The sequence below is a fragment of the Pongo abelii genome, chromosome 6 (assembly GCF_028885655.2).
Source record: "Pongo abelii isolate AG06213 chromosome 6, NHGRI_mPonAbe1-v2.0_pri, whole genome shotgun sequence".
Classification (NCBI taxonomy): Eukaryota; Metazoa; Chordata; class Mammalia; order Primates; family Hominidae; genus Pongo; species Pongo abelii.
Window position 1 is genome coordinate 9,254,717 of NC_071991.2, and position 26,239 is coordinate 9,280,955.

The 26,239-nt window shown below is 44.0% G+C and overlaps 1 protein-coding gene across 16 annotated transcripts; it reads left to right on the forward strand.

The window, feature by feature from the left end:
* Positions 1-3,287: 3,287 nt before the first annotated feature.
* ZNF655 (zinc finger protein 655) lies at positions 3,288-21,544 on the forward strand. 16 transcript variants are annotated; one of them, XM_024249689.3, is made up of 6 exons: positions 3,288-3,404; positions 5,147-5,309; positions 6,499-6,584; positions 6,977-7,103; positions 16,704-16,808; positions 17,264-21,544. In XM_024249689.3, exons 2-6 carry the CDS (start codon positions 5,174-5,176, stop codon positions 18,601-18,603), a joined length of 1,794 nt encoding a protein of 597 aa, XP_024105457.2. In that variant the 5' UTR covers positions 3,288-3,404; positions 5,147-5,173; the 3' UTR covers positions 18,604-21,544. The 16 variants fall into 16 exon arrangements, with proteins under 16 accessions (XP_024105457.2, XP_024105459.2, XP_063581716.1 ...); XM_024249690.3 differs by lacking the exon at positions 3,288-3,404 and adding an exon at positions 3,494-3,634; XM_054560193.1 differs by lacking the exon at positions 3,288-3,404 and adding an exon at positions 3,538-3,624.
* Positions 21,545-26,239: the final 4,695 nt, after the last annotated feature.

Below are 26,239 nucleotides of genomic sequence, written 5' to 3' on the forward strand. Positions count from 1 at the left end.
CCAGACTGTGAACCAACAGATTTCTGTTGTTTAAGCCACCCAGTTTGTGGTACTTTGTTATAGGAGCCCTAACACATGAATGCACACTCTTATTGGGGTTTGCCAGCAACTCCATACAGCACCTGTATCCATCAAGGATATTTCTGGAACCACTGAATTTGCAAGTAAGCTTGCACTGTTGCTTGGATTTACCATAGAGCTCTCTCTTGCCCCAATAAAAAGTGGAAACTGGCCGGGCATGGTGGCTCACGTCTGTAATCCCAGCACTTTGGGAGGCCGAGGTGGGTGGATTGCTTGAGGTCAGGAGTTCAAGATCAGCCTGGCTAACATGGTGAAACCCCTCCTCTACTAAAATACAAAAATGCTGGGCGTGGTGGTGGGCACCTGTAATCCCAGCTACTAGGGAGGCTGAGGCAGGAGAATTGCTTGAATCCAGAAAGCAGAGGTTGCAGTGAGCCGAGATCATGGCACTGTACTCCAGCCTGGGCTACAGAGCAAGACTCCGTGTCAAGAAAAAAAATAATAATAATAAATAAATATATAAATAAAAAGTGGAAGCCTTTTAGGTCACCTAATACATGTGTTGGAACAGTTTTCTCAGGTGCAGAATATGCTACCTCCCAAATCCAAAGGGGCCCACCAGGACCTGTACCAATTTTTTTGGGATTAGAGGGTGCAAGGTGAAACAACTTTCTTTTACCTTTGGGTGATGTCCCCAAACCACTGGACCCCACCAAAACTTCATCCATTTGATAAGTGCCCATATCTTCAGGTTTCTATACTGCCTTAGTAAGAAGTCTTACTAGGATGTCTATGACCCTTGTCACTTGCTGCTCACTGGGTACTATTAGCATTTGTCATCAATATGTGGACCATCATGATGGTTGGGTAAAGTTCCTGCGGACTACACTGTGACACAGAACAGGTCTCAGGATCCCACCTTCTTCCTGTATGAGCCACGACTGACTCGGGACCTGCCGAGTCTGCACAATTGGTCTCCTTTGCATTACTGTTACTGTTACAAACAGATCCTCGGCCTAAATTTTCAGCTTAGCTAGATGCAGAATTACCTTAGTAATTTATTAAAAATCAGCTATTGTATGTATCTAGATCTATTTCTGGACTTTTTTTTCTTTAAGAAATTCACCCTCATATTTCTGGACTTTCTGTTCTGCTCTATTGATCTATTTGTCTCTCTTTATGCTGATACCATACCGTCCTGATTACTATAGCTTTAGGAAAAAATCTTAAGAGAATACAAGTATTCTAATTTTATTCTTTTTCAAAATTGTTTTGGCAATCCTAAATCCTTAGCATTTCTATATAAAGTTTAGAATCAGTTTGTTAATTTGCACTAAAAAAAAACAAAATAGGCTAGGTGCGGTGGCTCACGCCTGTAATCCCAGCACTTTGGGAGGCCAAGACAGGCGGATCACCTGAGGTCAGGAGTTTGAGACCAGCCTGGCCAACATGGTGAAACCCCATCTCTACTAAAAATACAAAAATTAGCTAGGTGTGGTGGTGCCCACCTGTAACCCCAGCTACTCTGGAGGCTGAGGCAGGGAAATCGCTTGAACCTGGGAACTGGAGGTTGCAGTGAGCTGAGATCACGCCACTGCACTCCAGCCTGGGCGACAGAGCAAGACTCTGTGTCAACAACAACAAAAAGACAAAAAAGAAAAAAGGTAACAACTTTTTGAGTTGTTTCCACCTCTGTCATCTGGCAAACTGTTAAAAGAAAATTTTGCTCAAAAGCAAAATAGCAGCTGCTGTTTCTTAACACTTTGTTATGTTTCGATGAGTATTGGTGGGAAGTGGCCTCTTTAAGTGGGTGCCTTTTGTGCCTCTCACTGGAGCCAATTGCCTGAGTCAGCTAAAACTTGGACACAATGTGCCTCACTGCCATAGCTCACTCACCTCTGCTGCTGAAATGGTTTCCCATCACTTTGCTAATAGGTACAACCTGTGAAGGGTTCTGAGGTGCAGAAATGGCAACTCAGGAAAGAACTCCAAATCTTTAGCTCTCCTAGGATATTAAAATAGCCGTTATGAAGAGGAGGAAGTACTGTGTCATCTATTGTCCTGGACCTGTCAATAGGAACAATAGATAGACATCACCAGGGGGTGTATTTCTGTTCAACACAAGGAAAAGTTTCTAATTGGAGCTGTCCAGCATGAAGTGGACTAAGCAGTGCATTTTCTTTCTCGAATCCTGACTCCACTGTGACGGGTACTGCTGACTAGAGAGATTGTGTCCTAGTATGAATTTAGGTTGGATCAATGATACTTAGGGAGAAAAAGAGGAAAGGAATATCAGAATCTCCAAGAAGCTGATACATTTTGAAAAAATATATAAAATGCCACACTTCAGGTTTTCTTGTATTTAATTTGAAACGTCAAGTAACATTAAACAATAGCATTTGATTTGCTTAAACCAAGTAGTAATAGCTGAAGTTCCTTCCAAATCACTTTTTTGATTCTCTAAGAGGCTTGCCTATGCCTTGCAGATCTAGCTTCACCCACAAGACATATTCTGTAAGGATCCAGGATCAGCAAGGGGTCACAATGTCCTAAGGGTTTCTGTCCGGGCGCTCTGCCTGTCTCGCTCGTGCACCATGCTTTTGCCTATCCCTGTTTCTGCATAGATTTTAGTCTTCCCACCAGGGACGCAACTGTCAGTTTCCTCCGTCTCTCTCGGTTCCCTTCCAGTCTGCTCATCTCCCCTCCCGTCCCCGCTTTCCCCAAGGACCTACTGAGATTTCGATCCCGCAACTTAGTGGGTCCCATCTCACCCAGGCCCCGCAATCCTGGCCTTCTACGAGTCAGCGTTGTACTACACTCTGAGCAGGCAACCCTGTGCTACTCACGGAAGCGGGACCATTAGGTCGGCCATTCTTCCTCACCCCACGACACGCACCCACTGGGTCGGGCCGCCTCCTTGCAGGGAGTCTCAAGGATGGGCTGGCGTCAGGGAGGGGCCCCGGGGGCGCTTTCCCAACATTGGTCGCAGTCATTGCTGGCATAACGGCTAGAGACGCCCAGTGAGTTAGCACAGAGGGCGGTGGGACCGGAAAAAGACGTAGAAAACCTGCGAAAACGAACCTTCGAATCCCGGACGCGCGGACCCAGCTCCTCCTCCGAGTTCCTCATCCGGGGCCGTCACTCACACCCGGGGCCCTCACTCACATCCGGGACCCTCATCCGGGGCTCTCACCCACATCCGGGACCCTCATGCCGGGGCGGAGGAGGGGGGCCCTCATTCGGGGCCCTGCACTCCGTCGCCGGAAGTGCTACCGAGAAGCGCCGGCCTCGGGGCTGTCTAGAGCGGCCCGGGAGAGGCTGTGGTGGCCCCGAGCGCGAGTGTGTAGGTGACAGGACAGCGGCCAGGCCCGCCCCTCTCCTCGGTGAGTACCCGGAAGCCGTTCTGGGGTCGCAGCGGGGTGGCAGCTTGTTTCGCCTTCACGGGAGTAGAAGGAGGCGGCGTTCGGCCGCGGCCGACGGTAGTTTGCTTCCCCGAGAGTGCGCGGAGGCCCGGGTGCGAGGAGGGCCTCTTTCTCTTCAGCTCTGGTGCATTCACCTCGCGGACCGAGGGCCCCGCCGTCAGGAGCCGGCGACCGTGCCCTGGTGCGAGCTGGTCTGTATGTCCCCACTGGTCCTTTTGGGACTTTGCCTTGGCCTGAAAGGGAAGTGGGAGGAGGGCAGCGCCGGGCAAGGCCTTCTGAGGACCGAGCTGGGAGCCGGGCAAGGGCCCAGGGCGAGGGTGGTGGGAGGGGGACGGCACCCTCATGCGTCCTTGGGCCTGAAGGACGCCGCTCAAACCTGTTCGAACCGCAGCTCTTACCTGCGTTGCTCTCAGGATTGCGGGAAAAGGCCGGTCTAGCTGGTCTGAGTTAGCGAAGGGCCTGACCCCAAAAGTGGAGTTTTATTCGCCAAGCCTGTTGAGTAAATCGGAGTGGGCTGACGGTGTTACCAAGACATTCCTAGGGGGCCTGCTGTTTTATTTATTTAAATGAATTTATTTACGTAAACGCGGGCCTGTCACGGTGGTTCACGCCGGTAATCCCCGCACTTTGGGAGGCCGAAGTGGGAGGATCGCTTGAAGCCAGGAGTTCGAGTCCAGCCTGGGCAACATAGTGAGACTCCTGTCTCTGCTAAAACAAAATTAAAATAAAATGAGCAGTCATAACTGGCATTTTTCTCTGGTTACCAACTTGAGCCTCCCAAGACGATTGTGAATTTTAAATATTTTGTTTGGTTTATTTGAGGTGGGCTGTCACGCCGTCATACAGGCTGGAGTGCAGTGGCGCAGTCATAGCTCGCTGCAGCCTCTACCTCCCAAGCTCAAGCGATTCTCCTGCCTTGGCCTTTGGAGTAGCTGGAACTACAGGCCTGGGCCACCAAATTTTTTTTTTTTTATTTGTAGAGACGGGGTTTCGCCGTGTTGTCCAGGACGGTCTGGAACTCCTGAGCTTAAGGGATCCACCCATCTGTGCCTCCCAAACTGTTGGGATTACAGGCTTGAGCCACCGCACGTGGCCAATTTTAAATATTTTAAAGTTTCCACAGAAAGCTTTACACTATTAAATTATACTGTGTTGATTTTTTTAATGCCACAAATTCCAAATTAGAGACTCTTCTATGATTTGGTTCTTAAGTATTTAAAGCTGAAGCATATCCATATTTCTTTCTCTTTTTTTCTTTTTTTTTTTTTTTGTTGGGACAGAGTCTCGCTGTGTTGCCCAGGTTGGAGTGCAGTGGCGCGATCTTGGCTCACTGCCACGTATGCCTTCTGGATTCAAGCAATTCTCCTGCCTCAGCCTCCCGAATAGCTGGGATTACAGACCCGCACCACCATGTTGGCTAATTTTTGTATTTTTAGTAGAGATGAAGTTGCACCATGTTGGTCAGGCTGGTCTCGAACTCCTGACCTCAAGTGATTTTCCCACCTCAGCCTCCCAAAGTGCTGGGATTACAGGCCACTGCTCCTGGCCCCATTTTTCTGTTACTTATTTAGGGTGGTTAATCATTATCAACTAATTTTTATTGAATATCCACAGTGTGTAAGATCCTTTGCAAAGTCCTGACGATATAAAATGATGAAATGTTTTAACTTATTACAGTAATTTCTCTTAATCTCACCTTGCAGTGATGGTCATTGTCCTCCAGAGCAGTGATGGAGGAAATACCAGCCCAGGAAGCAGCAGGGTCACCGAGGGTCCAGTTTCAGTCTTTGGAGACCCAGTCTGAGTGTCTGTCCCCAGAGCCTCAGTTTGTGCAGGACACCGACATGGAACAGGGACTCGCTGGGGGTAAGGCAGAGACAGCACTTCTGTCCCGGAGAGTGGGAGTGTGGAGGGGCTCCCTAGGGGGCTCCTGGGCCTGGTTTGAGAGAGGCCAAGAACTGGAATAAGAACATGGTCCCTAGAGGGAGGAATGAAAGAGGGGGCAGATGTGACTCAGTTCAGTCGTAGTCTGAGCCCCTTTATTAAGAATAGCTCATCTTTCTCAAATAAGCAGAGTGATGGCTACTTACTCGCTGTGGTTGTTTTTCCTTCAGGCAACCTTCACTTCATCCCAGTTCTCACATCCAGAATAATTTCTAAGATATGCTGCTTTTGCCACGTCTCACAGTCCTTTCCTGGCTCTCACTTCCTCTTAGGTTCAGGACCTTTCTTTCCCCTGTTCCCTTCACTTAGTTTTTCTTTGCTTTGTCACCTGCCATCCATTCTGTTGCAACTGCAGTGTTTTGTGACTAGACTAAATGTGGTCAAGGAAGCAACCATTTAATTCCTTGGTTGAACACAATGCCTGTATGAATGTATATATACTGTATTTTGACTACACAGTCACACTTTGCTGTTTTGTATAGGTAGATTGGTCTTTTTCTTCCTTTGTTTCGTAAGAGCTGTGTCTTAGATTGCCTGTGGTTAACTCTAGTGCCTGAAATAACTTGTGTGTCACCCACACAGATCAAGTGCCACAATGTGTAGAGTGCTGTGGGGGATTGTGGGACTGTGGAAAAGATTTCGAGGAAACAGATGACCCTTTCTTGTTCTTGGGGACCTTACACACTGGTTGAGACAGCACCCATTCACAAGAGAAAGGCTGATCAAGTGTCTAGAACAGTGCCTGGAAAGGGTCAGAAGTCTGCTAAATAACCCTAGCCCAGGACAAGTCCCCACAAGTCTTTATGCTTTGCTTTGCCCATCTGCAAAACAGGTATAGTCTTACTCTTCTGTAAGAGGACTGTCATGTGAAGATAAAGTGAAATACAAGCTTTCCTAAGAAAATCCTGTATCACAGGTCTAAACATGCATAAGGCATGCAAGTACTGAGACGAAGCAGAGTAGACACACCCAATACCTGAAAAATGTTCATTGGTTTTACTAGAGTATTGAGGAGGGTTCTGTTGACACCCCTTGGGCTGGAGAGGCCTCCTCTGAAAGGGAGCCCTGGGAAAGGGCTGCTCTCACTCTTCACTCCTTTCTCCTCCCTCAGCTCCACCTGTTCCTCAGGTGCCTGCTCTTCCCCGTGAGGGAAGCCCAGGAGACCAGGCAGCTGCGCTCTTGACAGCCAGGTACCAGGTGAGCTGAGGAACCCTCTGCTTTTCCTCAGGGACTTGCTACTGATGGAGTGTGGCCTCTCTCTCATCCCATCTGTAGACCTTGCCTGGAATTTTTTTCAATAGCAGACTCCAGTTTGGGAATTGATCCTCTTCAGAGACCTGGACTTCACATAAACCAACTTCCCATCTCCCCAGTGCCATGAGCAAACTCTGTTTTCTCTTTGTCCGTGATTGTGTGATGGGTGCTTATTAGATGTTTAAGGGTTATGGGCTTTATTCCATAGGTTCTAATCTGTTCTCCCTCCTCCTCAACGTAAGTACACTCTGGATACCCTCTCTGTGACCTTCATTCTCTGGCCATGGTGCTACAGTGTTCTCATTCCTCAGAGCAGCCAGGATGTGTTATTTCAGGAGTTTGTGACATTCGAGGATGTAGCTGTGCACCTTACTCGAGAGGAATGGGGATACCTGGACCCTGTTCAGAGGGACCTCTACAGAGAAGTGATGTTAGAGAATTATGGGAACGTGGTCTCACTGGGTAAGGACTTCCTTGTTATTCAGTTTATCTATTTGAATTTCTTTACTTTCTTGTTTCTTCCTAAGTATAAGGTCTCTGAGAAGGTCTGTAGAGTGTGGCTTAGATTCCAGGTCTTAGAACCTCTGAATCCTTGTCTTTCACGTCATCTTCTCCGGGAGGGGTCATTAAGGTTTGTTTGGGGGTGCCAAGAGGAGACATTCTCCTCCTTATCCCCAGTTCATGTTTATGGCCATTGTGGGGCATCTGTTCCCTTTTAGCAAAGGGAAACTTTCTTGTGCTTTGCTTGATTTCTCACTCTTCTTTTCTTTTCCATTTTTGTAGGAGAGACCCCAGGGTGGCCTCCCAGCCTCCAACCAGACACTTTCCTCTTTGTTATCTCAGTGTCCCTGTATTGGAGAATTGAAGAATTTCCCATTTTTTCTAGGAAAAAGAAATGCCGTTTAAAAAGACAGGCTAAATTCCTTCTTGTTGAGTAGTCTCTCACCCCTTAAGATCCCCAGATGTATCTCCAAGCAGGCAGAACTTGAGATGTCATTTGAAGGCATGACTCACTGTGAGTACATTTCAGTGAGTCACCCAGAATGGTAATCCCACGTAACCACACCCAGGGCAGCAGAAATCTCAGACGTTTACCCCATGCTGAGGTGGGGTCAATGCTTAACTCATGTCTCTCCCTTGTCATTTTGAAAGGTACAGTAGGAAGCTGGGATTAGGCAAGCTGTAGTGCTGCTGGGAAGCATCAGTGGGGTTTGTTGGCAGCTCCCTTGGTGTGAGCATTGTTCCTTTCTCTTTAGTTTATTTTTTATATTATATTATATTTTTTATTTTATTTTATTTTTAGATGGAGTTTCTCTCTTGTTGCCCAGGCTGGAGTGCAATGGTGCAATCTCAGCTCACTACAACCTCTGCCTCCCAGGTTCAAGCGATTCTCCTGCCTCAGCCTCCCAAGTAGCTGGGATTACAGGCATGGGCCACCACGCCTGGCTAATTTTGTATTTTTAGTAGAGACGGGGTTTCACCATGCTGGTCAGGCTGATCTCGAACTAATGACCTCAAGTGATCCACCCTCCTCGGCCTCCCAAAGTGCTGAAATTACAGGCATAAGCCACCGCACCCAGCCTCCTTTTTCTTTAGTTTCTTGCTTGCTTCTGCACTCTTCTTTTTATGTGTGTAAATACTGAATCACGCGTTTTATTTATTTATTTATTTTTCCGTTGGCTTTGTCTATGCTGGTGGCATCCAGGGCATTGCTTTGTCTCCCTGATTATGCTCAGGATTCAAGGTCTTCTTATCTGTGGGGAGGCAGCCTGCCCACTGGGACGGTTTTTAGTGTGTTTTCCATTCCTGGCTCTTTAATCTTTGTAGGCATACTTCTCCGCCTTCCCACCACCCGGATTCATAGTGTGAATTCCTGCCCGGCCCTGAGTCATACCCAGGCAAGTGCTTTCTCTGGAGAAACACTTGCCGTCCTTACAGCAGGAATCTCCAAGAGATGGCCCAAGTATCGGCTTCCCATCGATATTGCTCGTCCCTGCTCGGAAACTCCTTTTCCACGATTGTGAGATATTAAACTTGACTGATGGAATAGAAGCTCCCCAGGATGCCACCACTGTGTAAAATTGCAGCTCCTCAAATTACCTCTGTTTAATTTCAAATGTTAGGGTCCAAGGAAGCCCTCTGTTGCAACCAGATGTGTTTTGAACCCAGTTCATTCAGAAACCATGGTTGGTGGTCATCATCTACTTGTATTGTGAAAAACCAGAAATTCCAACTTCAGCTCTTCAGTTATGGTCTTTTCATATTATTTTAGAATGTGAAACTTATGCTGTGTGCCCCTTTTATGTGGCACATAAAGGGCCCCTTTTATGTTCGCCCTTTTATGTGGCGAACACAACCTGCCCCGTATGGTGCCTAACCTGTGAACCCTGGGCTTTCCTCATGTTTAACATTCTGGTTTCCTCCTTCCTTGAAGTCCCTGTGGCCCTCTTCAAGGTCCTACCTTTCTACCCTTTATTCTTTGTGGTTCTGTACAGATTGATGCATTTATATTGCCTTTCCTGATTAAGTGTTCCTTACTCTGTCCTTGATGGAGGGGAGAAGGGAGGGCAAAGAAGTTAAATTTATTTCAGGGCATCAGATTGAATATCTACTTAATAACTTTGTAAACTGTAAAGTGACATACATATAATTGTAAAGTACTGTTAATTTTATCTAATAATTACAGAGTTTCCAACAGTTAACCTGTCTACTTTTTGGAGTAAAGAAACTTTGTAGCAGTTTAATGCAGTCTAATAGCATAATATGCTATAGACTGAACTTTATCCCATTTCCTGTATTATCTCTGCACTGCACACTCGACATGCAGTCTACATGCATGTACACTTACACATACAAGAGACAAGCACGGTGCAAGAAACCCTTCTACTCATCTTGCTTTTGTGATCAAGTTAGCAGCATCTCCTTAGCAGTTATTTTTACAATCCTTGGGAAATCATTTTCATATTTTTGGGTTCAGCAAACTTCATCTGAAATTTAACCCATTTATGCCTAGTGTTCCATTATTGGAACACTAGGCTTGCGGGAATTATTTATGTCCTGCTGCTCAAGGTCATCGCCAAGGTCTTATTTTTAACAAAAATTGCAACCTCCGGCATAACTGGGTTAAGTTTATACATTTATTAATTTAATTTTTTGAGGTTGTAAGACTTTTTTTTTTTGTTTTTTGAGACAGAGTCTTGCTCTGTTGCCCAGGCTGGAATGCAGTGGCACCATCTCTGCTCACTGCAAGCTCTGCCTCCCGGGTTCATGCCATTCTCCTGCCTCAGCCTCCCAAGTAGCTGGGACTACAGACGCTCTCCCCCATGCCTGGCTAATCTTTTTGTATTTTTAGTAGAGACGGGGTTTCACTGTGTTAGCCAGGATGGTCTCAGTCTCCTGACCTCGTGATCTGCCCTCGTCAACCTCCCAAAGTGCTGGGATTACAGGTGTGAGCTACCATGCCTGGCCAAGACTTTATAATTCGGTCCTACTTTCCAGTTCACATCATTTTCCCATGGCAGGAGCTCCAGATTGTATTTTGTTTTGTTTTGTTTTGTTTTTGAGACGGAGTCTCGCTCTGTTGCCCAGGCTGGAGTGCAGTGGCACGATCTCAGCTCACTGCAAGCTCCGCCTCCTGGGTTCATGCCGTTCTCCTGCCTCAGCCTCCTGAGTGGCTGGGACTAGAGGCGGCCACCACCATGCCCGGCTAATTTTTTTTGTATTTTCAGTAGAGATGGGGTTTCACCATCTTAGTCAGGATGGTCTCGATCTCCTGACCTCATGATCCGCCTGTCTCGGCCTCCCAAAGTGCTGGGATTACAGGTGTGAGCCACTGCGCCCAGCCTCCAGATTGTATTTGTCATAGACATCAGAACGTTGGTCCTTTGCTTAAGTGCTTCCACTATGTAGCAGTAAATATACAAGAGTAAAAATAGCTGAGTAAAGAAGTCAGTAATAAGTAATTTTCGTTACCATATAATTGAAAAAGGAACATACTCCATTGATGATTAATGAACAATTTGCTTCTGGGTCACTATCCATAGGGAAGTTACCTGTCACTTAGTGTGGTAGATTAAGACCCAGAAAGGGGACCGGGTTGCTTTTCACATGGTTCCGTGTGGCAGGTGCCCTATTAGATGATGGCCTCAGAAACATGCTTGTTGAAATTCTAGTTGATATTAACTGGGTCAATAGATCGGGAGTGTTTGGCACATACTCTCTGCTTTTTTAACTTGATGTCATGAAGGACTACAGTTATTTTGCACAGAATGTGTTCCATTGTCACAGCTATTTAGTATTTATTGAGCAGCCAATATGTTACGGGGTACTATATATATGTGTGTGTATACACACACACACACACATATGTATATACACACACACAGACACAGGACATTTATATGTGTGTGTGTGTATATATATATATATATGTATACATATAAATGATATATATATATCTCTCTCTCATTTAATCCTTACCATAACCCTGTGAGCAGATGCTACTGCTCCTATTTTATATCTGAGGAAACTGAGGCTCAGAGAAGTTATCTTTGCAGGATCAGTGAGAGGCTTGGGACCCAGATCTGCCTCTGAAGCCCCTGCACTTTTTCACTACTTTGTGCCCTTAGGACAATAAGTTCAACTACACATGGAGTTCTTAATATTTTTAGTGAGTTGTGTGTACTCTGATGACAAGAAAAATTCAAAATGCCATGACAAATTGGACAGACAGGCCAGTTTATAGTTTGGGACCAGAAAGGACATGCATTCAAAAAGTAAAACTCTCTAGGGACACATTCCAGTCCAAGAGGTATCTACAAAAGAATGATATTGCTAAGGAGAGATATTATTTGTGTATTAAGGACCAGGAAGAAAAGCGTGAAGCTTTCAGATGGCTAAAAGCATAGCTGTAGTAAAAGCAGCAAACCATATGATAAGGCAAATTTTAAATATTATTATTATTATTTTTGAGACAGGGTCTCCTCTTGTTGCCCAGGCTGGAATACAGTGGCATGATAACAGCTCACTGCAGCCTGGACTTCCCTCCAGGCTCAGGTGATCCTCCTACCTCAGCCTTCTGGGTAGCTGGGACTATTGGCCTGTAACACCATGCTAATTTTTTTCTATTTTTAGTAAAGAAGGTATTTCGCTATGTTACCCAGGCTGTTGAACTCCTGAGCTCAAGTGATCTGCCTGCCTCAGCTCCCCAAAGTCCTGGGATTACACGTGTGAGCCAACACCATGCTCGGCTTTAACTGTTATTTTTGAAGACCAGATGAAAAAACTCTCAAGATTTAAATAAAATAATTTTTTTTTTGGAGACAGAGTCTTGCTCTGTCGCTCAGGCTGGAGTGTGGTGGCACAATGTCAGCTCACTGCAACCTCTGCCTTCCAGGCCCAAGCCATTCTTGTGCCTCAGCCTCCAGAGTAGCTGGGACTACAGGCATGCACCACCATACCCAGCTAATTTTTGTATTTTTAGTAGAGATGGGGTTTTGCCATGTTGGCCAGGCTGGTCTTGAACTCTTGGCCTCACGTGATCCACATCCAGCCTTAAAATCAAAAGGTTTTAATAAATTAATTTTAAACGGGAAAAATGTAAAGCAAGTGCATATTTTGAAAGCATAGAGTCGGCAAGGCGCAGTGGCTCATGCCTGTAATCCCAGCACTTTGGGAGGCCAAGGCAGGCAGATCACATGAGGTTGGGAGTTCGAGACCAGCCTGACCAACATGGAGAAACCCCATCTCTACTAAAAACACAAAATTAGCCGGGCATGGTGGCGCATGCCAGTAATCTCAGCTACTCTGGAGGCTGAGGCAGGAGAATCACGAACCCAGGAGGTGGAGTTGAGGTGAGCCGAGATCATGCCATTGCACTCCAGCCTGGGTGACAGAGTGCAACTCCATCTCAAAAAAAAAAAAAAAAGCATTCACGTCAGTGTCAAGAGAACCTGCTGCTAATGCTTTCTTTGATAGGCAGTATGATAGGTTGGAAAGAATATAAACTGTGGGATCAAACTTGGGTTCCACTTACCAGCTGTAGTATGTTGAGCAAATTATTTAATCTGACACTCATTTTCTTCATTTATAAAACTTGAAAAATAATGTCTACCTTCTGGGTACAGGATTGAATTAGATTATACATATAAGTACCTGGCTTGTGTTGGGTGCGGTGGCTCACGCCTGTAATCCAGCACTTTGGGAGGATGAGGTGGGCTGATCACAAGGTCAGGAGTTCGAGACCAGCCTGACCAACATGGTGAAACCCCGTCTCTACTAAAAATACAAAAATTAGCTGGGCATGGTGGTACATGCCCGTGATTGCAGCTACCCAGGAGGCTGAGGCTGGAGAATCGCTTGAACCCAGGAGGCGGAGGTTGCAGTGAGCCAAGATCGTGCCATTGCACTCCAGCCTGGGCGACAGAGCGAGACTCCATACCCCCCGGCCAAAAAAAAAAAATTAAGTACCTGCCTTGTGCTAGTTACTTTAATATTTTGGAAAGAACAGCAAGTAATAGGAGCTATAGCCCAGATTTTTTAATACAAATAAAAATTTCAGGAGTGTGTTCAAATTATTTATTTATAGTGGAGTTTCCTCAAATTGATTATTGTTTGGACTATTGCCTAGGGATTTGGATTTTTTTTTTTTTTTGAGACGGAGTCTCGCTCTGTCGCCCAGGCTGGAGTGTAGTGGCATGATCTCGGCTCACTGCAACCTCTGCTTCCCGGGTTCAAGTGATTCTCCTTCCTCAGCCTCCCAAGTGGCTGGGACTACAGGCATCTGCCACCATGCCTGGCTAATTTTTTGTATTTTTAGTAGAGACAGGGTTTCACCGTGTTAGCCAGGATGGTCTCGATCTCCTGACCTTGTGATCCGCCCGCCTTGGCCTCCCAAAGTGCTAGGATTACAGGCTCGAGCCACCGTGCCTGGCTGGGGTTTGGAATTTTATTGTAAAGGATTTGCATTTCCTTGATGATAAATCATCTTTTAGATCCCTTTTAAGTTTTAAGTTTAATTTTTTGTTTAGATGGAGTCTCACTATGTTCCCCAAGCAGGTCTCAAATTCCTGAGCTCATGAGATCCTCCTGCCTTGGCCTCTCAAAGTGCTGGGATTACACGTGTGAGCCACCATGCCTGGTCCATAGATCCTATTGATTCGTTTGTTGGTTGATTGACTGACTGACTGACAGGATCTCACTCTCACCCAGGCTGGAGTACAGTGATGTGATCTCCGCTCACTGCAGCCTTGGCCTTCTGAGCTCAAGCGATCATTCTGCCTCTGCCTCCCAAGTAGCTGGGACTACAGGCATGTGCCACCATGCCTGGCTAATTTTTGTATTTTTTGTAGAGATGGGATCTCACTATGTTGCCCAGGCTGGTCTCAGACTCTTGGGCTGAAGTGATCTGTCCGTCATGGCCTCCCAAAGTGCTGGGATTACAGGTGTGAGCTTCTGCGCCCAGCCATAGATCCCTTTTAATTAACACTTCTGCTACTCCAATTATTTAGGATCCTGGCTCACCATATGTTACTCTAATCACTTTTTCTCTGTTGTTTGTATTTACGTTTTACTTCACTGTCAGTATTTTATAGATCATATCAGAAAACTCAAGATTTAAATAAAATCAAAAGGTTTTAATACATTAATTTGAAACAGGAAAAATGTAAATAAAGCAAGTGCATATTTTGAAAGCAAAGTTTTGAGTTAAATTTAGGAAACAGGCATTTAGGCTAGTGGCAAGAAAACTTACACGTTTTTTCTGTGTGTAATTTGGAGGAAGGGATGGATTTTGTTCACAGTCATTATTTTTTTTTTTCAGGGTTTGTTAGGAGGCAAAACCATAATTTTTTTTTTTACTGGCAGATTGTTTAAAGGCTAGGTTCTGAAATAAGACTGCAGGTTTGAAAACTAAGCATTACCAGTTATTGTAACCTTGGGCAAACTACTTAACCACTCTGAATCTTAGTATTCCCATCTGTAAAATGGCTATAATAATAGTTTCTATGTTTTAAATTTATGGTATTAAATGAGTGAAAACCTAGAGAGCTCTTGGCATGGTACTTTGCACCTACCAAGTACTTAGTAAAACGTAATAATATTTTGATGGTACTGATGATACCCTGTTCTCTCTTCTAAACTGTGATATTGTATCTTTACCTGCTAGGCATTTTCTCTTTTTTTAAAAAAAATTATTTCAGTAGTTTTGGGGGTACAAGTGGTTTTTTGTTACATGGATGAATTATAATACATAGTGGTGAATTCTGAGATTTTAGTGCAGCTGTCACTGGAATAGTGTACATTGTACCTAATATGTAGTTTTTTATCCCTTGTCCCTTCTCCCACCCTTTCCCTTCTTAGTCTCTAAAGTCCATTTTATCACTCTGTATGCCTTTGCGTACTCATCTGCTGGGCATTTGCTCTTATACCTTCCTACATTACGTTAAACACACGTCTAAAATCAAACCCCTCATCCCACATGAAGACCACCTTTTTTGTTGTGCATATGTGTTTTAAGTGTAGATATGGAGTAAGCAGCCAGAATTTCTTTCAGTTACCAAATATCGACAGACACTTGAAATATCTCAGAGTTAAAAGTTGCAAATTATGTTATTGGAATTCTGAGAACAGTATTGATCGCTGCTTCATGTTACACTAACTTTACTTTTTAAACTTCTGAAACGATTTCATTTGACAGGGCAGACCTTAATTAAATATATGTCCACAAGGAGAATTGACTCTAAATGTCCAGCAGGATTTCAGAAACACAGTAAATACCTTTCTTCTATCTATTCTGATCTCCTTGCTCATAGGGTCTCACATAGAATCTTTGGGGCAGCTGTCAGTTCTTCATATTTTCCAGCCCCAATGCCCTTTTTATAAAATTGGGTAGCTGTTAATACATTGATACTTGGGCGCACAGAGTTGGCACTCAATAAGTAGCTGTTGAGTAAATTAATCAAAAGAATTGCAAGATACAAGATACCTGGTCACTTCTATCAAAGAGTTTATAAATCAAGTATGAATGACAATACCTGAAACCACTTAAAAAAATCTATGTAAACATTATATGTGACATTTCAGGATAAGAGGAACAACTAATATATTTTGTACACATTCAGTAAATGGAGAGAAAGGTTTTTGGAGATGAGGGGCTTGAGCCAGACCTTGTATGTGTGCTATTAGAAGCTTTCTGGGCTGGATACATTTAAAAACTGCCCTTTGATACTAATAGTATTAAAATTCTGTCTCCTTGGAAGCAGACTGCCTGTTGCTTTAGCTTTAAAAGAGATTTATATCCAAGCATCGCATTATGCAAGCCATAGAAAGACTGTTTTATGTGAAGATGCACTGACTACACTTCCCTGCTGTCTATATTTTATTGTAGCTAGTTGTTTAGAGCTGTCTCTGTGTAGAGTGTGAGGTCCTCGAGGGAAGGGACCTTCTTGGTCTCTTATCCCCTGCGTACTTTGCATAGAGAGGCACTTCATAAATGTTTATTGAATAAATGCTACATTCCTAATGGGTAAGAATGTGTCATATTACTCTTTGTTTTCTTATGTGTACTGAAACAAATTGTTTCTTGAGATTGGCCCTTAGAATATTTATTCAGTTTTCACTGATTCTCTTGCTACAGGTTAGCTAACCATGCAGCAGGTGCTTGAGTTTCACCTTTCTCCAGTCCAGCAGAATTATATTTTGATGACCTCCATTTTGATACTTGTAGACCAGATCTAATCCGAAGATTAATCTTTAGGTAACAGATGGAGAGTGATAATGATAACTTCTGTGAAGACAAACCCATGCACACATTCTGTTGTCTGAATAATATTCAAATGAATCCTTCTGCTCCCAAGTCATCAACTTGCCCCTTAACACACATCCCTCTAGAGCACAAATCTGAGCTCCTTGTAGATCTTTGCCCTCTTCACTCTCCAGGCCTTCCTAATTAATGTCTTCTCAGAATTGATCTTCTGTCTCTCTTAATCATTAGTTAAAAGAAAAAGTGGCTGGTGTAGGACCTGGGGATACATTGCCACATCCCATTTCCTTCTCTATGAGCAGGATTTCCAATTTCCAAGCCTGATGGGATCTCCCAGCTGGAACAGGATCTACAGGTCTTTGATCTGGAAACTAAGACTAGAGAAGTCTTAAGAGATGACCGCTCAGGTGAGTAAGGCAGAATCATCAGATAGAATTAGTAGGGAAGTAAAGTTCAATTGTTGAGCCAAGTTGTAGCTGCTTTGGCACTCAGAATGAAGAACTCTGTGTGTGTCCCAGCATGGAGAGTTCCTTCCTTTTCCCTTCAGTTAGGTTGACCCTTTCCATTTGTTTAGTATCCATGCACATGTCGTACTAGACCCCAATCAAGTTGCTTATCTAAAATTCTTTCAAGTGTTTCCCTATTATTTCCTTACTCTGCTGAACATGTCCGCTGTTTTACCTCACTGCTCCTGTTTATGCCCTTAACTTCTGCTGTTGAGATTTTGTGCCTGTTTTTCAGAGTAAATAAACTTTTCTTGTCCTTGTAGATATTACATTGTTTAGTTTTCTCATCTGAGTTTTCTTTTCCTAAGCACAGGGTACAGATTACATTTGCATTTTCTATTTATATATTGTATCAGATGGAGAGACCAGAGAAGAGAACAAGCTGTTGATTCCTAAGCAGAAAATTTCGGAAGAAGTACATTCATGCAAAGTGAGAGTAGGAAGACTCAAACACGATATTACCCAAGTTCCTGACAGTAGAGAAGTGTATAAGTCTGAGGACAGATTAGAAAGGCTTCAGGAAATTCTAAGGAAATTTTTGTACCTGGAGAGAGAGTTTAGGCAAATAACAATCAGCAAGGAAACCTTCACCAGTGAGAAGAACAATGAATGTAATGAACCCGAAAAAAGCTTCAGTCTGGACTCTACTATTGATGCAGATCAGAGAGTTCTTAGAATACAGAATACCGATGACAATGATAAGTATGACATGAGCTTCAACCAGAATTCAGCCTCTGGTAAACATGAACACTTAAATCTAACAGAGGATTTTCAGAGTAGTGAATGTAAGGGAAGCTTAATGGATCTCTCCCACCTTAATAAATGGGAGAGCATCCCTAACACTGAGAAATCCTATAAATGTGATGTATGTGGGAAAATTTTCCATCAGAGCTCAGCCCTTACTAGACATCAGAGAATCCATACTAGAGAGAAGCCCTACAAATGTAAAGAATGTGAAAAGTCTTTCAGTCAGAGCTCAAGTCTTAGTCGACATAAAAGAATACACACTAGAGAAAAACCTTACAAATGTGAAGCATCTGATAAATCCTGTGAAGCGTCTGATAAATCCTGTAGTCCGAGCTCAGGCATAATTCAGCACAAGAAAATTCACACCAGAGCCAAATCTTACAAATGTAGCAGTTGTGAAAGAGTCTTCAGTCGTAGTGTCCACCTTACTCAACATCAGAAAATTCACAAGGAGATGCCCTGTAAGTGTACTATATGTGGCAGTGACTTCTGCCATACTTCATACCTACTTGAACATCAGAGGGTCCATCATGAAGAGAAAGCCTATGAGTATGATGCATATGGGTTGGCCTATATTAAACAACAAGGAATTCATTTCAGAGAAAAGCCCTATACGTGTAATGAATGTGGAAAAGACTTCAGATTGAATTCACATCTTATTCAGCATCAAAGAATTCACACAGGAGAGAAAGCACATGAATGTAATGAATGTGGAAAAGCTTTCAGTCAAACCTCATGCCTTATTCAGCATCACAAAATGCATAGGAAAGAGAAATCATATGAATGTAATGAGTATGAGGGCAGTTTCAGTCATAGCTCAGATCTTATCCTGCAACAAGAAGTCCTCACCAGACAGAAAGCCTTTGATTGTGATGTATGGGAAAAGAACTCCAGTCAGAGAGCACATCTAGTTCAACATCAGAGCATTCATACCAAAGAGAACTCATGAATGTATAATGAAGATGGGAAGATATTTATCAAATTCAGGCTTCATTCAGCATCTGAGAGGTCACACCAGGGAGAAATCATTTATGTACTGCATGTGGTAAAGCCTTCAGTCATAGTTCAGCCATTGCTCAGCATCAGATAATTCACACCAGAGAGAAACCCTCTAAATGTGACGAATGAAGAAAAGGTATTAGTGTTAAACTCTTAATCGACTCCTGCAAATCTATACCAGTGAGAAATCTTATAAATGTATTGAATGTGGCAAATTTTTCATGCTATTAGTATTTTCATACCTTAGTCACATTTGGAGAATTCACATGGGAATAAAATTCCATTGCTGCAATGAATGTGAAAAAGCCATCAGTCAAAGAAACTACCTTGTTTAGTATCAAATTCATGCCATGCAAAAAGATTATAAATGTAATAAGCATGTATCTGTGTGAGGAGATTCAATCATAACCCAACGCTCATTCAACATCAAAGAATTTATACCTAAGAGAACTTATTTGGGTGTAGTAAATGGCAAATCTTTCAACAGGAGTTTAACTAGTCTTTGTCATATCAGAATATCCATAGTAGACAAGAATTTGATGTAACGCAAATGGAAAAACTTGACACCACATTTCAGGCTTTACCCAACATCGAAATAATGGAGAGAAAATTGTTGATTATTTCTTTATGAAATTGTTAATACATAGTCCCAATCTTTTTCATTGCACAAAAATCTAGGGTTGACTTGGTAAATGCAGTGACATTTTCTCATGGACTTCCTTTATTTAATATATATTCTAAGTAGGTACATTTATTTTTACTTTTTAATTATAATTTTGATATTAAAAAGAACAGAGATGAGGTCTTGCTTTGTTGCCCAGGCTGGTCTTGAACTCCTGGCCTCAAGCGATCCTCCCACCTGTCCTCCCAAAATGCTGGGGTTACAGGCGTGAGTCATTGTGCTGGGCCTATTTTATTTATAGAACTCATTTAAGCTGTTTTTATTTTAATATGTCCTATAAACATTTTTATATTTTTTGAAATTGGTTCTTAGTGTTCACAACTTCCATAAGATACTGCTAATGCACCAGTATTAAAACACATCGACGTAAGTAGCTCATTTAGCTTTTTCTGCTGTTCTTGGCCCAAGTTCTTTCCAAAACCAACTCTTAGGCCTGCTCTTTACTAGGGATCCTATGTCGTATTGCTTTATAGCCACAACACTTGGATTCCTGTTGATTAACTTCTCCATTCTCTTAAGCACCTTTAGAAGATTTAGAAGTTTCCTAGTTTTAAGCGTTTTACCAGCAAGTATTCCATACCTACTTGATGTTGCTGGTCTGGTGTCTTATTTCCTAAAGTGAAGCATCTTTTTTTAAAAAAATTTGATTGAAAATATATAGTCCAATATAAGTATGAAGGATTCTCTCTCCTGAGATTGTAGCAGGCAGCCAAACATTTTCAAATGATGCCCAAGGTTTTAGCTGTCTTGTGTGCATCCACAGTCTGCAAAGAAGACAGATGATAAGGACATCAGGGAGCCAACAGGACTCCTGATAGCCTCACTACATTCATCCAGTGCCTATTCTGCATGCCTAAGCTTAGAGTTCTTTTATATACCTCTAAGGCCAGCAAAATGCTCAGGTCTGCTTTTGGTAGGGTAAACATAAAGAAGATACACAGGCCGGGCGCGGTGGCTCACACCTGTAATCCCAGCACTTTGGGAGGCCGAGGCAGGTGGATCACGAGGTCAGGCAATCAAGACCATCCTGGCCAACATGGTGAAACCCCGTCTCTACTAAAAATACAAAAATTAGCCGGGCGTGGTGGCGCGCGCCTGTAATCCCAGCTACTCAGGAGGCTGAGGCAGGAGAACTACTGCTTGAACCTGGGAGGCGGAGGTTGCAGTGAGCCGAGATCGCACCACTGCACTCCAGGGTGACAGAGCGGGAGTCTCTCTCAAAAAAAAAAAAAAAAAAAACCACACACACACACACACACACACACCAGCATCATAAGGGAATGCAGACACACACACACACAGACACACACACACACACACACACACACACACACACACACACACACACACCAGCATCATAAGGGAATGCAGCCTTCCAAGAGAGATGATGCTGTTCTTATGTTAATCTCAGAGACAGTATTTCAAGAGAGTGGCAGGTCTGTTCCTGGTAAAATTTTAACCATTAGGATTGCAGATAAATGTTTGGAATCTGCTCCTCCCTCATCAATCCAGGACAGTATTTGAAGTGTGAGGGCTTTGTGTATAGTTGTTTATCCATTACCACATTTTTGTATTTTAATAGTCTACAGGCTATATAAAAGAACATGGCTTTTTGACTGATAAAAGTGATTACAGATGGTGGCTCAAGTTCAGGGCCACCATCATATACCTAACAAGAGTTCATGATTCTTTAGGTAATGTCAAAACATTTTGTATTTTTCCATCTTAAGCTTTATAACATTTTGTGAGTAAGACAAATGTTATTTAAAATTCTTGTTGTCAGTCCAGCAATTGAGGCTTTCATAGTTCAGTGTTATAATATTCAGTAGGGACCCTCAACAAATATATAAAAATATATTGCTCACTCTATAATCCTCTTATGGCTAACCTCTAGGATAGTTCTGCCACTATATTTTACTTCTTTGCCATCAGCAAGAGTAGGATCTCATCAAGGCAAGGTAGGAATCTAAATGAAATTGATATATAAATGAATTGATCTAAATGTAAAAGCAAATGAAAAATGCATGTGTTTTTTCCTATCAAACATGTATACCCTTATGTATAGAGACCAGTAGTCACGTGTGGTGACTGAAACAGGATTATGTAATCCCTAAAAAGCAGAATATGTAAAAATCACATGTATGCGTTTGGTTTAGGAATGTGCTTTTGTACTTCCACTTGAATAAAGATGTGTTTGGTATTCTGAGAATTTGTTTCAAACAAAATCTGAAGGTCTCAGCCAGAAGCATTTGGGAATGTTGGAATAACATCTCTGGCTGCAACTCCTTTCCTCCCTGAAACTTGCTTCACAGCAAGAATGGATCACTTTCCTTTGCATTGATACAAAGCTTGCTTTTCCACAGACCTCTGGAACAAAAGCTGAATGTTTGGGACTTAAAGGGGATTTGATTGGGAAGCTATTGGTATATAAAATAAGACTAAATAGTTCGACGTTTCAGTAGAACTAGGAATAACTTTTTGTTTGTTTGTTTTTTGAGACAGTCTCGTTCTGTCACCCAGGCTGGAGTGCAGTAGCGGGATCTCAGCTCACTGCAACCTCCGCCTCCTGGGTTCAAACGATTGTCTTGTGTCAGCCTCCCAAGTAGTTGGGATTACAGGCACCTGCCACCTTGCCTGGCTGATTTTTGTATTTTTAGTAGAGACAGGGTTTCACTGTGTTGGCCAGGCTGGTCTCAAACTCCTGACCTCAGGTGATCTGCCTGGCTTAGCCTCCCAAAGTGCTGGGATTACAGGCATGAGCTGCTGTGCCCAGCCATATTTTTTAAATAAGTAAAACACTTAAAAAAAGGCGGACTCAAAATAGTCCTTCAGGGCAATCCTTTAAGCAGATATTTAATTGGCCTGATACATGAGTTTGTGTTCTGAGTCATTTTGGTCTTGAAAGGGGAGAGAAGAGAAATACAATAGTAGAGGGCACCTTTATCTTCTGTCTTTCCACCTACCTACACACACGTATGTTTGTACATATCTAAACTTTATTCTCAATTCTGCAAAGCAGCTAGCTTCATTTTACAAAGGAATATTTTAGTAAACATACCCCAGGCCAGGTGCAGTGGCTCACGCCTGTAATCCCAACACTTGGGAGGCTGAGGCGGGCAGATCACTTGAGGTCAGGAGTTTGAGACCAGCCTGGCCAACATAGCAAAACCTGGTCTCTACTTAAAATAGAAAAATTAGCCAGGCATGGTGTTGCGCGCCTATAATTTCAGCTACCTGGGAGGCTGAGGCACAACAATAGCTTGAGCCTGGGAGGTAGAGGATGCAATGAGCCAACATCCCGCTACTGCACTCCAGCCTGGTTGACAGAGTGAGACTCTGTCTCAAAAAAAAAACAAAAAACAACAATATACCCCAAAGTGATGTTGGTATTACACAGATCTCAAAACCCAGAGAAGTTTGATAGGTCTTCATTCCCTAGTACATCGCTGGTGACTCATTGTCATTAGTTTGCAACTGATCTGAAGTGCTTCCAGAGTTCTCTGGGATACTAGGAGAGAATATCCTGAGATTTTTTTAGGGAACTAGTCAAACCCCTGCTCTGAAACAGGGTTGGACAGTTTTGACAATGGCAGGTCGCAGGTCAAAGCTCTCAAATTTCATATATCCTGTCAAGATACCACTGCTGCCATCGCTAGATTTGCATTTCCATTACACAGTGACCAAATTTACTCTAAATATTTTTCTAATAACCAGAACTTGCTGGTGGGCATGTATCCTTGCTACGAGTCACTATCACCTTTGGTTATAGCAGTGGAGCAAAGTGGTAATGGGAAAATTCCTAGGTTTTTGGCCTGAGCAAAAGGGTAGGTAGAAGTAGATGACAGGTGGGGAACACGGGGAGAGGAGCATGGAGAGTTTTAGCAAAAGAGCTAGCATGTCAAGGCCTACATGTGGGAGTATGGCACTTTCAAGGTAATAAGTAAGGTATGGAAAAATGCCTCACTGTAGTATGTAGTATGTGGGCAACTGAGGAGGTTGAAGAACCAAGTTCAAAGGAGGCCTCTAGGGATTAGAGAACCAAGCACTATGGGATTCCCACGTCTAAAAATGTTGCCTTCATTCATCCATTCATTCAGTGAACATTTAGCAGTGTAGGACTGGCATTGTTTGAGGAGGGATGCCCTGGATTTGGAGATCTTAACATGTAACTAGAGAAAACATTGGCATCCTGGGCTGTGGTAGGAACTACCACCCAAAAGGTAACTCCCTGCTGGAGTCAGAAAACTGACTTCTGTCTTTTTCTAACATTTGTATCATATGGAACCACTTTTTTTTTTTTTTTTTTTTTGAAACAGAATCTTGCTCTCTCACCCAGGGTGGAGTGCAGTGATGCGATCTTGGCCCATTGCAACATCTGCCTCCGAGGTTTAAGTATTTTCTGCCTCAGCCTCCTGAGTAGCTGGGACTACAGGCACCTGCCATCACACCTGGCTTATTTTTGTATTTTTTGTAGAGATGGAGTTTCACCATGTTGGCCAGGCTTGTCTCAAACTTCTGACCTCAGGTGATCCACCCGTGTCAGCCTCCCAAAGTGCTGGGATTACAGGTGTGAGGGAATCACATTTTACATTCCCTTCAAAATACAAGTGTGTGAAGGAACCAGTGTTTTAATCCAAGAATGTAAGAATGATTTCAAACAAATGAAACTCTACAAATGAAACTACATACATTTAAAACTTTATTTTGTGGACACTTCCTATTTACTCTCTTTGTTTTTAGAAAACTGTTAGCTATGGCTGGGTGTGGTGTTTCATGCCTGTAATCCCAGCACTTTGGGAGCCCAAAGCGGGTGGATCACAAGGTCAGGAGTTCAAGACCAGCCTGACCAACATGGTGAAACCCCGTCTCTACTAAAAATACAAAATTAGCCAGGCATGGTGGTGCGCACCTGTAATCCCAGCTACTCTGGAGGCTGAAGCAGGAGAATCACTTAGAACCTGGGAAGCAGAGGTTGCAGTGAGTCGAGATTGTGCCACTGCACTCCAGCCTGGGTGACAGAGTGAGACTCTGTCTTAAAAAAAACAAAAACGGTTAACCTCTTGTATGTGTATTTCATTCATGTTTATAAATTTACAACCTGGGCATAATAAAAGCATTTGTTTGGTCTTTTCCCCATTTGCTCATATTACAATGACAGTCTTCCTCCATTGTCCTTTGTGGGTGCAGTTAGATGCCCTCGCTCTGGTATGAGCAGGCCATGGTTCAGATGCTGCCTTTGTTACATACCAGCTGCAGCTCTGGCATGTAAGATGGTAAAAAACAAAATCACCACTTGCACAGGATGGTTGTGAGGATTAATGAGACAGTGTCAGTTTAAGTGCCCCAAAACTGGTAGTTGCTGTTTCTGAGTTTATCAGGAAACCCCTTATCACGAACAATTTGTCTCCTTAATCCTTTTTCTTCCTTTTCTGCTTCAATACATCTCATGCCTCTGGCACACCCATACTCCTGGCCGGCTAGGTGGTTGGCTCTTGGCCCCTTCTCTAAGGCTTTTCTTGGACATTCCCCCTGCCTATTTATAGGTGGTGCGAAAGTAATTGCGGTTTTTGCCGTTTAAAAAATTGCAAAACAGCAATTACTTTTGCACCAACCTAATACATGCTCCAGGCCAAGCTGGGAGGTGTTGGGGTGCACACAGAGAGAGGAGGACAGGCTGGCCTGAGGGTGAAGAGCGCGGGCCCCGCAGGGTCAACCCGGCCAGCGGTCACGAAAGGAGGTGGAGTGGGGGGAGGCGACATAGGGCAGGAAGAGGGGAGGACAAACGGGGTGCACATGGGGACAGCCAGTTAGAGTCTACGGCCACTTAGGCGATGAAGGGCAGGTGAAGAAATCCCGTTCCATCTTCCTGCAGCCCTCCCTTGGGGAGCCTCCATCCTATCCTGCTTTGGACCGGGGCGGCTCCTGGAGGGCCGGCGATCGAGATGAGGCCTCCGAGCCGCCCAGAATAGACTCCGAAGTGCGCCCAGCGGACCCCGCGGTTTCCATGCGCCTCCTAGGGTGGGTGGGCTAGCTGTGCGCCCCAGTGCGGAGAACGGAGGAGGGGTAGGCGCCGTAGCGGCCGGAAACGCGGTTGGCGGCGGGGCCCAGCTTGCGGGGCTCCTGGTCGCAGGGGCGGGGCCCGCCGCCGGTTTCTAAGGGCCTGGCAGAGTTCCTGCAGTCACGATCAGGGGTCTTTGCTTTCGTCCATCCCCTCCTGGAGAAAGAACGCAGCTTCTAACGCCTTCTCGGTTGGGCACCCTTCTTGGGAAAGCTCCGCCTAGCATTGCCCTTGTACCTGCCCTTTCTCTCCCTTTCCTGAAGTGACTGCCGGTCTGTTGCATCGTGTTGTGAATGTGTCGAGATTTTGGCGCTGCAGCAGCATCGGAGATTGGATCCAGCCCACGGAGAGGTCCCCCGACTCCATTCGTCCGTCCCCAGGGCAGGGGCCTCGGAAGAGCAAGGGGGAGGAGCTGATCTAGCCGACTGATCTTTGTGGCTTAGACAAAATTTAGAGTTTATTTGTCCCTCTGACCATGCTCTCAGATCAGATGGACAAGATTAGCCTTACACTTAGAAGCGTTGTGGTGCAAGACTAGTGACTTTTTTTTTCCTTCCTTCCTTCCTTCCTTCCTTCTTTCCTTCTGTCCTCCCTCCCTCCCTCCTTCCCTCTCTTCCTTCCCTTTCTCCACTCCCTTCTCTCTTTTTTTTTTTTTTTTTGGAGACAGGGTCTCACTCTGTTGCTCAGACTGGAGTGCAATGGCATGATCATAACTCACTGCAGCCTCGACCTCGTGGGCTCAGGTGATTCTCTCACCTCAGCCTCCCAAGTAGCTGGGACTACAGGCCCACACAACCACGCCCGGCTAATTTAATTTTTTTTTTTTTTTTTTTTTTTTTAGAGACA

Excerpts from the sequence above, each read along its gene's own strand:
- ZNF655 (XM_024249689.3), top strand. The coding sequence starts at position 5,174 with ATGGAGGAAATACCAGCCCAGGAAGCAGCAGGGTCACCGAGGGTCCAG. Across the intron at positions 5,310-6,498 it reads GGAACAGGGACTCGCTGGGG|CTCCACCTGTTCCTCAGGTG; the intron begins GTAAGGCAGAGA and ends CTCCTCCCTCAG. Across the intron at positions 6,585-6,976 it reads TCTTGACAGCCAGGTACCAG|GAGTTTGTGACATTCGAGGA; the intron begins GTGAGCTGAGGA and ends GTGTTATTTCAG.